The sequence below is a fragment of the Fundulus heteroclitus genome, chromosome 3 (assembly GCF_011125445.2).
Source record: "Fundulus heteroclitus isolate FHET01 chromosome 3, MU-UCD_Fhet_4.1, whole genome shotgun sequence".
NCBI lineage: Eukaryota > Metazoa > Chordata > Actinopteri > Cyprinodontiformes > Fundulidae > Fundulus > Fundulus heteroclitus.
The window spans coordinates 24,806,088-24,818,533 of NC_046363.1; the positions used below are offsets into that span (position 1 = coordinate 24,806,088).

General features: G+C 38.1%; 1 protein-coding gene across 3 annotated transcripts in view; it reads left to right on the forward strand.

Moving 5' to 3' along the window:
- The window catches only part of atp8b2 (ATPase phospholipid transporting 8B2), a 40,306-nt gene that overhangs the window by 10,218 nt on the left and 17,642 nt on the right, over window positions 1-12,446 (forward strand). For all 3 annotated transcript variants that reach the window (XM_021318171.2, XM_036133989.1, XM_012865784.3), the window contains 6 exons: window positions 8,532-8,590; window positions 8,686-8,799; window positions 10,233-10,331; window positions 10,416-10,477; window positions 10,583-10,655; window positions 12,347-12,417. In XM_021318171.2, the coding sequence (XP_021173846.2) occupies window positions 8,532-8,590; window positions 8,686-8,799; window positions 10,233-10,331; window positions 10,416-10,477; window positions 10,583-10,655; window positions 12,347-12,417 (478 nt within the window). The remainder of the gene's footprint in view (window positions 1-8,531; window positions 8,591-8,685; window positions 8,800-10,232; window positions 10,332-10,415; window positions 10,478-10,582; window positions 10,656-12,346; window positions 12,418-12,446) is intronic.

A 12,446-nucleotide genomic window follows, 5' to 3' on the forward strand; every position in this document is an offset into this window, starting at 1 on the left:
AAACATTTATCCATCTCCTTATTGCAAATGTTAGACATCTATGGGGTTTATTTAGCTGGATTGAGAGCAAAAATGCCCTTTTGTATTTTGAAGGTTGCAGACCCCTGGTCTAGTTGGTGCCATCTGGTTGTGCACGTACTTGCTGTACCTGACACTATAATAAGAAATTAAAAGATCTTCATGTCATTTCTGTGTTCCTTTGGTAATTTAGGGCTATACAAGTTTATTGTTTTATGTCTCATCTAAGTGTTAAACTGCCAAACACGACTCTTTGCTCTGTTTTAGTTCTTTTTTAATAGCAGCAGGTTTGAATCTGAGTTTAGAGTAAATTACAGGGTTCCTACTGGTGTAGAAAAGTCTCCAATTTGTTTTAGTAATTTTCTCAGGTCAGGATAAGTCTGGTGGTTAAAAGAATAATGGCTGTGGAAACGTTTACAAGTCTTCAGGTTTTATTTTTTTTTTCCAACTGTTTGATTGCTTTGGTTTTTGAGTTACTAACAGAATGCAGTTACGTGTTGAAAATAAAAATCACAGCTATCTATACCCTCTCCTATTAGCGTTTTTCTTCTGGATTAGATCTGGAAATGTGACTAGATTCCAAACTTTGCATTGACAGTTCTATTATTCTGAATTGGTATAAAAATAATGTATCAACAATCACAATCTGTGCTTTCAGTTCTGTTTTGAAAAGCCTGCATGTTATAGGTTTGGAAATACAGATGATCTGAGTTAGCCCAGAGAGTGAGAATGCACGTTTACTTTCATCAAGCTTCCAAACCAGAAACAAACTCCATTATTGCATTGTTACATGCTCTGTATTCACCTAGGTCATTTTTATTTCTAGTTAAATGTCCAGAATGTCAGATAAACTGAGAGAAAATCCAGAAATTTGACCCTGGAAAAATATGAAATTTTGAAATGGAGAATTTGCAGGAAGCCTGAAATACACAACGTGCCTCCCTCTGCTTCCTGAGACACTGATCAATCCTCCAGGCGCCACCTGTACCCTCATTCTTCAGTGTAACGACCACAGATCCCACTTAATGTCCCCCTTCATTTGACCCCCGTTCCATCGGTCTGTCACAGCCAAATATTGTTTTTTCAGCCAATTAGCTTTAGATTTGTGGATAAACACCATTTTTTTTATTTTTTTCCAAATTAGATCATCCATGATGACCACTCATCCGGAGAGGCTTGCCTGATTCATAGTTTAAATCAGACTAACATTTCCCATAACTCAGAATGACTAATATGGTCATTACGGTTGTAATTTCAGTTACTTTAGTTTACGGTAACATTGTGCGACTCAGAGCCGTGGATTTGGGGGAATGATTTAAGTGGACAGAACGCACAGTGCATCAGAAGTGTACTTTTGCATCTTTAGATTTAGTCCCGCTGAATCAATATTTATTTACTCCCTATTGTCGCTGTATTTGATGAAATGCTATACTACAACTGAAAGTTTCACAGTGATGCAGCTTTATAGACTGATACCACTGTGCAGCGTGGTATCTGTGTTACGTCTTCTGATGCCCTTGAACTTGTCAGAGACATGAAACACTTACTGTGCAGTTTGCTAAAGGCTCTCATTTGTTGGTGGTCAGCTCGCAGAGGGCAGGCTAGGGCCGGATGTAAGGCGGCATCTCGCTCTCCTCACAGTGTTAGCACTGCGGGGTGAGCAAATCAACATCAGCGTGATGACCTTTAAATGCAATGAAAGGGCAGAAGAGAGAATCGGAAAGCGGAGGAGGTGCAGGAGTTTCAGTGGAATAGATTTTAGAGGATGAGTGCCCACACAACCACAATCTGACATTGAAATAATGTTAACTGAGAGCCGGGGTGGGTTTGCTCCCTTTCATACTCTGACAGCTGAAACATTTCAGAATCAGAATCAAGTTTAATCGCCAAGTAGGTTTGCACTTACAAGGAATTTCACTTGGTGTTGATGGTGCAGACAAAAAATAAGAATACAGTAAAATAAGAAGTAAAAAGGATATATATTTAGATATATTTGCTCTCTCTGCTTTCAGTAGATTCAGGGTCTGGTATGTAAGGCCTTTTACCCCATTATTTCAGAGGCACATTTGTGAGGTCAGACACTGATGTTGGACAAAAAATGCCTATTTTTTGTTGTAATTGATTTTAAAGTTGCTCGATCAGGCTGAGGTCAGCACTGCGAAGGAAGTTGACGACCTGTTTACCTCGGCATTTGCTGAACCCCTTCTGTGATTTTATGTGGCCTATCACTTCATTACTGACGATCCCAGTTTCTTTCACTTTGATCGAATACCACTAAAAGTTAACCGTGGAATATTTAGCAATGATTACATTTTACAATGTGACTTCTTGTGTAGATGGGATCCTGTTATGGTACTGCACTGGAATTTACAGAATCCCTGAGAGATGGATTTTCCGAACTTGTGGTCATGAAAGTAAAAGGACCACCTGAATACAATTATTTTTTTTTTTATTTTTTTTTTTTTATTTCCTTTATTTAACCAGGTAAACCCCGTTGAGATCTGGATCTCATTTTCAAGGGGGACCTGGGCAGAAATCTGCAAAAACACTACAACCTGGTTACAAAAATAAAACCAATTAATACATATGCACAAATATAAAACAATAAAAACAATTTAAAAGCAGTGACACTGTTTCATACAAGCTTGTTGTCTATCTTTAAGAACCGCTCGAAATAAGTCCAATGAAATAGTTTCTGACATCTTGAGCTCAGACTGGAGCTGATTCCACGCTATAGGAGCCAACACACTGAATGCTTTCTTTCCTTTATCAGTTCGAACACGAGGAACATGTAGAAGGATAAAGTCATTTGAGCGTAAAGCATGTGAACTACTAGATCTATGCAAAAGAGAGCTTAAGTAAGTTGGTGTTAGTCCAAGTAGAGATTTATAGATCAGGATCATCAAATGATTGTTTCTCCGAACACTTAAAGGAGGCCAATCAGCTTTTGCATACAAATCACAATGATGTGTCAAACGTCTACTCCCAGTTATAAACCTTAAAGCACAATGATAAACAGTATTCAAAGATTTCAGACATTTGGTTGAAGCATTCATATATAAAACATCTCCATAATCCAGAAGTGGCAGGAATGTTGCTGCAACCAATTTACTTCTAGCTTTGAGTGAGAAACACGGTCCATTTCGATAATAAAACCCAATCTTCATTTTCAATGTTCGTAATAGATTTGCAATATGATTTTTAAAAGAAAGTTCATTATCTAGAATAAAACCAAGATATTTATAATTACTAACAAACTCAATTTGTGCACCTACTGCAGTGGTAAGGAATAGAGGGATTTCTGGTAGTTTAGCAGAGTGGGAGAAAACCATTGCCTTAGTCTTATCCACATTCAAAACCAACTTCAAAGTTTGTAACCGTGTTTGAACTACATTAAAAGCAGACTGTAAATACTGTAGTGCCTGTGATAATGATGAAGAGTTGCAGTACATTATTAAGTCATCAGCATAAAAATGATAAAAAGCATTTGACAAGTTGACGCACAAATTATTTATATAAATGGAGAATAAAAGTGGACCCAGAATTGAGCCTTGAGGTACGCCATTTAAAATAGTTAAATTAGAAGACGTGTAGCCAGCTAATTGGACTCTCTGGGTTCTGTTTGACAAGTAATCAGCTATCCACATGGTAGCTTGATGTGAAAGCCCAATTTTGTGTAGAATTTCAATTAAAAGCGTGTGATTTACTGTGTCAAATGCCTTTGATAGATCGATAAACAAAGCAACACAATGTTTTTTGTTATCATGAGCCTGGATCAGATCATTGAAAACCTTTAAAGTTGCAGTAACAGTACTATGTTTTTTTCTAAAACCGGACTGTACATTTTGTAAAATACAATTGGAATCTAAAAAATTCTTTAGTTGATCTGCAACTAACTTTTCAAAAATTTTTGCTAGGATACATAATTTAGAAATTGGTCTGTAATTGTTTACCTGCGATGACTCCCCACCCTTGAATAGAGGCAAAACAAATGCTGATTTCCAGACACTAGGGATTTTATTAGTGATTAGACTTAGATTAAAAATATGAGACAATGGCTCTGCTATAAACTCTGCAGCCAACTTTAGAAAAAATGGATCCAAGTTATCTGGCCCTGCCGCTTTTCTGGTGTCTATGTTCCTCAGTTCTCTAAGAACCTCAGTTGTACAAATAGGGGAAAAGTTAAAAGAGGTGGAGTTACCATTATTATTCGAAAACAGTTCATCGTTATTTGCATTTTGGCCGAATGAATTTAAGTCATCAAATAGAGAACCTACAGAAATAAAATGCTCATTAAAATAATTTAAAATTTCTAATTTATCAGACACCATTTTACTTTTTTTCCAAACAAAATTAGGAAAGTCACTCAGTGGCGCCTGTTCAGTAGCTGATTTAACTGTTTTCCAAAATTTCTTTGGATCATTTAAATTTTTTGTCATTTCCGCAAGGAAATAGTCTGACTTTGCTTTCTTAATTGATGATGTACAATTATTCCTCAATTTCCTAAAACAAAGCCAGCTCTCCTCAGTATTGAATTTTCTTGCTCTAGCCCAAGCTGTATCTCTTTGTTTAAGCAGAGCCCCAATAGCTGGGGAAAACCATGGATTATTTCTTCCCTTCACCCTAATTTTACGTACAGGAGCATGTTTATTTATTAGTCTTAAAAATTCTTCATAAAAATACTGCCAGGCAAGGTCTACATTATCAAAAAGAGAAACCCTATTCCAGTTAAAAAGTATCAAATCATGAATAAAAGCTTGCTCATTTAAGTGTTTTAAATCTCTTTTGCTCAAAATACGAGGCTTAGATTTTGGTAACTTGAGATTTCTAACTATACCTACAGCACAATGATCACTAAGATCATTTGCAAAAACTCCTGTCCCTGTATATTTATGCGGAGCATTTGTCATAATTAAGTCAAGGAGTGATGATTTTGATGGGCATTTGTTATTGGGTCGAGTGGGGTAGTTTATTAACTGGGTGATATTTAAAGAATCACAGATAGTTTTTAAACTATCTGAAGATGCTGTCAACCAGTCTAGATTTAAATCTCCTAATAAAACAAATTCATTATTATTTAGGTCAGCTAGATATTTGTACAAATTTGGAAGTGCATCACAGACAGCAGAAGGTGGTCGATAACACCCTATAACTGTAATATTTTGAGCCTTAGTGAATTCAATTTTTAGGGCTAGAAAATCAAATTGTTTAGGAATAGATACAGAGGATAACAGTGTGACATGAAAATTGCTCCTTACAAAGATGGCAACACCACCACCTTTCTTAAGGCGATCACAGCGAAAAACATTGTAACCTTCTAAGGAAATATTTTTATTTGTAATGGATTTGTTTAACCATGTTTCCGTCAAGACTAAAATATCTGTATTGGTAGATTCAATCCAGATTTTAATTAGGTCTATCTTGGGCAAGAGACTACGAGAGTTAATATGTAAAATACCAAGACCTGATCTGGTTTTGAATTCTTCAGGTGTGTCAAAGTTATTGAAAGTTGGACCTGGATTCGGTTGCACATTACCTGACAGTAAAAGTAAGAGAAGAATGAGTCTTTTCCATTTACCATTTACATTTGATACCAGGCTGGTACTCTTGTTCTGAGCAAGGTGTATAAGAGATAATTCATTTAACACAAAACAGTTCCTTAAAACAGACAAACACATTAAGGGAACTAAGTTATCTGTTGGTATATGATTTAAGTCGTGCCAGTGGGTAATAAAATCTGAAGGAGTCCAAATTGTCTCATCGAATGTCATGAATCTGGAGTAATTCTTGAAGGAGTGAGCTAAGTTATTATATAAATCCTCAGAAGACTTTGGTGCATTTTCAAAGGTGTAAACACCTAAGAGCAATATCAGAAAGAATCTCATTGTACTTATCTGATCAAATGACATGTCCTCTCTTCAATTGTTCTTGGAGGTCAGGGAATTTTGCCAATGTAATAAGATGAGAAGTCTTTTAGCAAGCAGAGATAACAGCTAGCATGTTGGTAGCACCTGGGCCTGCTGTTGGTAGCTCCTGAGCCTTCTGTTGGTAGCTCCTGGGTCTGTTGTTGGTAGCTCCTGAGCCTGTTGTTGGTAGCTCCTGGGCCTGCTTGTTGGTAGCTCCTGGGCCTGCTTGTTGGTAGCTCCTGGGCCTTCTGTTGGTAGCTCCTAGGCCTGCTGTTGGTAGCTCCTGGGCCTGCTTGTTGGTAGCTCCTGGGCCTTCTGTTGGTAGCTCCTAGGCCTGCTGTTGGTAGCTCCTGGGCCTGCTGTTGGTAGCTCCTGGGCCTGCTTATTAGATACCAATGCTTTTGGCCATATTGTGTATTTGGCTTTTGTCAGAAGAGCTGGAGATTTGAGTAGCTCCACCCACAGTTAACAGTTAAGCCTGGTGATGGTTCCTTACTGGTTTGTGTTTTTATTTCTGTAATTAGAGTTAGGTATATGGTCAGGTAGGGCTGGAAGATATAGGGAAAAAAAGCATTTTGATAAAATAGAAATCATACTGATTGATAAAGAATTCTCAAAAATTCAAACATGTTATTTTTCTGATAGTTCTGCGGTACTGCCAGTAGATGGCACTACATCTGTTTATATCTGCTCATCGCGCCTGGTGAGGGGTTTCTATTTAGGCTCAAAAAGGACTATCAAAACATTATCAGGATGGACGCTTGGTGTATATAACCTTATTTTATTATGGTTAAATGGTTTTCTGTCTTTTTTAATAAGCATATAATGTGGCTATATACCTTTAAAAGAAATGTCTGAACCAGTCTGCTTCCACAAAAGATCTGTGGCTAGTTCTCAGATGCATTTGGAAGGAACTACCTGCTAAAGCTTTGTCAAACAATGTTTTTGTTTAGTGTTCTCGTAAGAACTAATGCTACAGTGAAGCAAATATTAACTCAATTATCTTTTCATTTTGCATTAGCGTGAATCAAAATAAACAATATTTGTAAAGGCGTTCATACTGGGGGGCAATTTCATTTTCTGAAAACCTCTCCAACAAACGAGCTGCTCTTCTGTCTCAACACATCGGTCTTAGAGCTTCACGGCAAACCAGAGTCCTGGTGGGAACTCTTTAATTGGCCTGTGTTTGTTTTTTTGAAGCTCAGCACAGCAGGGGACCAGATATAGGTTATGGGCACAATTTGGTGTGAGAGAGCTTCACAGAGCTGCAAATACACAGGAAACCACAGAGTCTCTGTTCATGGTCTGTGTGTGCATGTTTATTATTGAGTTAATGGCTTGTGTTGTGTGATGTCCCTTCCTGTAGAGCCTTAGACTTGTCAAAAGTTTGTCGAGGATGTAGTTTTCTCAGTCCAGCAGTGTTTCAGCCCAGTGCAAACAACATGCATTCGTCTTGAGATGTATCACGTATCTGTCTGAAGCTGTGTCATTTCACTTGGAAGGGAGACTTTATCAAAGCATAACTGTGAGGTGGAGTAAAAATTATACGTAGTTTCCATTTGTCTAAAGTGTGAACCATGCACACTGAGTTGACACTTTGTAGAACCACCTTTAGCTGCAATTACAGCTCCAGCTAGCAGCTTTATACATCTAGGGACTGAGATTTTCTTTGCAGTTTCTTTGCAAAATAACTTCAGTCAGTCAGACTGGATGGAGATCATCTGTAAACAGCAATTTCTAAGTGTTGCCACATTTTCTTAGTTGGCTTTTGGCCTTGACTTTGGATAATTTCTGGAACTATTAGATGTGTGTGTTCCTTGTCCAGCAAATCTGTGTAACGTGGCTGTTGAATACAACAGAGTCCTGCCAACGACCTGATTTGATTCAGATGCGTTGAAGCATACACACGTCTAAAAACAGCAGGATATGTCCCTATGTTTATGTTGATTCTCAAGCCTTTTGCAGGCTTTAAGGTTTTCTTCCAGGATTGCCCTGTTTTTAGCTCCATCCATCTTCTGATTAACTCTGACCTGCTTCCTTGTCCCTGTTGAATGAAAAGCGTCTCCACAGCATTATGCCACCACCATGTTTGGGGATGGTGTGTTCAGGCCACACTATATAAGCTCAAGGGTTAATTTATGACCTCCTCTGACCAGAGGCCCTTATTTAATGTAATTGCACCCTACCTGTGGCAAACCGTAAGCAGTACTTGTTGTGGCTTTCTTATCGTAGCTTTTATTTTTGCCATCTTCCAGAGGAGAAATTCTGGCAATGAGAAAATTCCCAAAATGTCTACACTGGACTGATTGTGCATCTAAAAAAGAACAAAGGTATAAACTGCAGGGTGACAGGGTGAGAGTGTCAGGACTCAAAGAAAAAAATTCAATCTATTTCTATCTAATGAAGTGTGATCAGTGTTTATTTTTGGTAAAACACAAAGAACTGGAGACTTAAACCATAGAGGCCATTTGTTAAATCTAGATGTTTAAGTTTGTTGAATGTTTTTTATATTGTGCTGTGTGATGCTAATGCATCTATTTTGCTTCTTCATTGTAATTAATTTCCTTGTTTTATGACTCATCATGTTTTACCTTTATCTTTCTGCAGAGGAGGAGAGAAAGGTCAAAGCCAATGACAGAGAACACAATGAAAAGTTTCAGTATGCGGTGAGAATATCTGGGCCTTTCCTCTGTATATATTCCAAAATATGAATGGTAGTATTTAAAATAATAATTTTTCCTGTGTTTTCCTCTCAACACAGAGTAACTGCATCATGACATCAAAGTACAACATCCTCACCTTCTTGCCTGTCAACTTGTTTGAGCAGTTCCAGGAAGTAGCCAACACTTACTTCCTTTTCCTGCTCATTCTGCAGGTGAATAACAAAGGGGGAAATGGGAATCTTTATAGAATAAACAAATTGAGGACAATTTGTATGAAAGATAGTCCAAAAAGACAGGTACTAATCATATCACAACACGTAGCAGACGATTAGACAAATCATTTACAATTGAAGCCATATATTTATATACACTGAAAAAGACATACCGGTAATCTTGCTTTTTTTTACAATGTCTAGTATTAAATCAGTTTAAACTTTTTCTGTTCAAGGTCAGTTAGGGTTACCAAAATCATTTCTCTTCATTAAACGCCAAAATAACAAGCAACATAGTTTAAATCTGCATTATGTCTAATGTTTCAGATTTTTTATAGCCAAAATATAGTTTTATTCTTCCCACTACATGAAACAGAGAGGTGGAACCACTGCGGTGTCACCTGGTGTTTTCAAAGCCTATTTGTTGCCGTCTTGGTCTTTCAAAACGGGAAGTATTCAGTGGGAGTTAGATCTGAAACTCTCAGTGTATTTGCATCTGATAGCAGCTGATCAGTCAAACCGTATGCCGCTTCTGTTTTTCTCACGTTATTATAATATGGATATAAATCTAGACGTTGATTTATCACGGCTACAAATTTAATCAGAAACAGTGTTTATGTTATAGATTCAATGTTTTATTAGGCCTTCACTTATCAAATGTTTTTGGACATTTATTTTACCAACATCCTTTAAAACATGACCAACATTTTCTAAAATTTATTCTGCCCCAAGATATGAATAAATGTTGAAAATTTCCACATTTTACAAAAAAAAAAACTTCAACTAACACCCTAAACATGCCAATCTCACTGTGATGTATGTTGATGGCTGCATCATGCTGTTGTTAGATGATACAGAGGTGGAGGTTCACCTTCCAGCAGAACATACATGCAGAACTGAAATTTAATGATTTGGATCAAAACATATTGTATCTACGTGTGTGTTAGAATTGGCGCAGGCAAAGCCCAGACCCAAAACCATTCGAGAATCTGTGACTAGACTTAAAAATAGTTTTTCACATACACTACTGTGCTATTTTGTGAAGATGAATGGACAAACTTTCCAGCCTTTAGATTTGCAAAACTAATAGAGACATACCCCAACAGACCTGCAGCTGTAATTCTAACAAAGGTTTTCACTGTCTGAACTTCCCTGGCTTTTATTAAGCTGAATTCATAAGCACACCACACCTTTCAAATTTGTATAAGTGGAAAATTAAAGCAACAGGTATAATTTCCTTTCCAATTCACAGCTATAAACTACTTAGCGTTAGTTCATCACATAAATGACCAATAAAATTAATGACAAAAGTGAAAAAGTGGAAGGTATATGAAAAGGTTTTAAGGTGTTGTTGCTACCTCTCTATGATGCACTGCATTTCTATCCCTGTTTATACTAATGAGAATAATGTTGTGGTTTCTTGTCTTTGTTAGTTGATACCTCAGATCTCCTCCCTCTCCTGGTTCACTACCATTGTGCCTTTGGCTCTGGTGCTGAGCATCACTGCAGTGAAGGATGCCACAGATGACTATGTGAGCATTGGTTATACACACCCTGAAGTTAGGCTCACTAGAAGCCTCCCATTAATACAACACTTCCACATTTGTCCCCTGCAGTTTCGCCACAAGAGCGACAACCAAGTGAACAATCGTCAGTCTCAGGTCCTCATCCGAGGCTCGTAAGTCCTAGCATATGAAAACCTGTGAGCATGATTGTTGCTGATTCAAACGGTCCCAGTTTTTGCTGTGTGATTTTTCCACGTTATTCTGACTTTGTGTCGCAGGCTGCAGAATGAAAAGTGGATGAACGTTAAAGTGGGGGACATCATTAAACTAGAAAACAACCAGTTTGTGGCAGTAAGTGAGAGCGACACGGTGATTCTCATTTTCACACATTCGGCTGCAACAGGGAATATTCAGCCTGCTCACCTCAAAATAAATTGCAGTGATGTGGATGAAACATAATGGCAGTAAATGGAAAAAACTTTAATAAATAAGATATTTAGGAGTTAGGCTACTCTAACAGCCCAAGATGATTTAACTTGGAATTTCTAATGAAAATCTTAGTCTTTGATTGAATGTGCAGTAGTTAAATCATCAGCTTCAGTACATTGTGGAGCATCTATTAGCCTTCAAAACCTCTAACAGATGTTTTTAGTAAATGCTGACAAGCTTCATACGTCTTCCAAACAGAAGGGAGACTGTTGGTCTGGACATCTTGGTGCTTCCTCTCTCTCTGGTCCAAAGTGGTGACAGTGCAAAAAGAACAACAAAACAATTATGCCGAATAAACCAGGTTTGATCTATAAAGTCAAAACAAAATTAAGTTTGCTCAAATTTAGAGTCCAAATGGTGAACTAAAATAAAAAGTGAGATAAGTGCAAGACAGATTGATGACATGTAGCACTCTCCGTACTGCATATTATGAATTTGGGTCTGCTCCCACCGAATCCGTCTGGGGAAAGGAAGGAAGTTCAGCAGAACTCTTAGAGCTGATTGGGTGAAGCGACACTTAGTGCCCGCCCACCAAAGGTTGGTTTTAGCCAATCACGATATCAAATGAAAATGTAAGCAGCAGGCGCCATGAGAGACCACAGAAAGTTACGCAAGTCAAAGCACTTCTTGCTGTTCTTCTTTCAAAGAATAAATTGTGAATTTTGACAAAACCGATGTGATCGCAGCAGCTATGCCTGCGTCCTCCTGCGCTGCCATGTTTATGTTGGTTCGGCTGTGGGCTCAGCAGCTCTTGCTTTCGTCACAGCTGGTATGACCAACCTTAAACCCTAATACTGCAACATGATTGGCCAGAACCATTTTCGGTTCGGCCCGAACGGTTGAAGATGGGAGCGGGACAAGATGGATTATTGTGTGTTTGTGAACGCACAAATAGTGCAAGAATTCAGCTTGCAGGCAAGGTTACAGATTGTACAGAGTGTACACCGCCTCTCACCCAATGACCGCTGGAGAGAGGAACCAGCTACCCAGCAACCCCGCATGGATAAGCGGGTATAGACAATGGATGGTTGCTTGTTTTCCTGATATTGTTCAGCATGAAGTAATTTAACCAGAATTTCCTGTTGAACAGAAATACATCATCCAGTGTGTTGATTTGTTACATCCCACAACTCAAAGGGAACTTGACTCAAAGCAGAATATTACTCTAGGAAAGAAATCTCTAAATCTCTTAACAAATAAATCTCAAAATATTTTTTTTTGCTTGCTTCTACATAAAAACACAAAGTCAGCACCAGTTCACTAAGGTTTGCTTTAATCCCAGGACTCAGTGTCTCGCTTATAATTAGGTTTATTATTGTTCAAGAAAGCTGTTTATAGCAGACAAAATCATAAGACTCTAAATGGATGTGTTTTACTTCCTCAATAGAAGTTGTTATAATCAGACATTAAATCTCCAACTCTCTCTCCACATGTGATTATCATTGATTGCGTTGATGACTGAGGCATACTTTTATCTCCGTCTCATCAGTGCTGCACTCAGTTTTTCTGCATGTACCTTCCAGTTAATGCTAACGTCAGCCATTTCTTTCCAGGCCGACCTGCTACTGTTATCGAGCACTGAACCTCACGGCCTGTGTTACATCGAGACGGCCGAGCTTGACGGGTCAGAAAGCCCCCTGCACATCAATATCC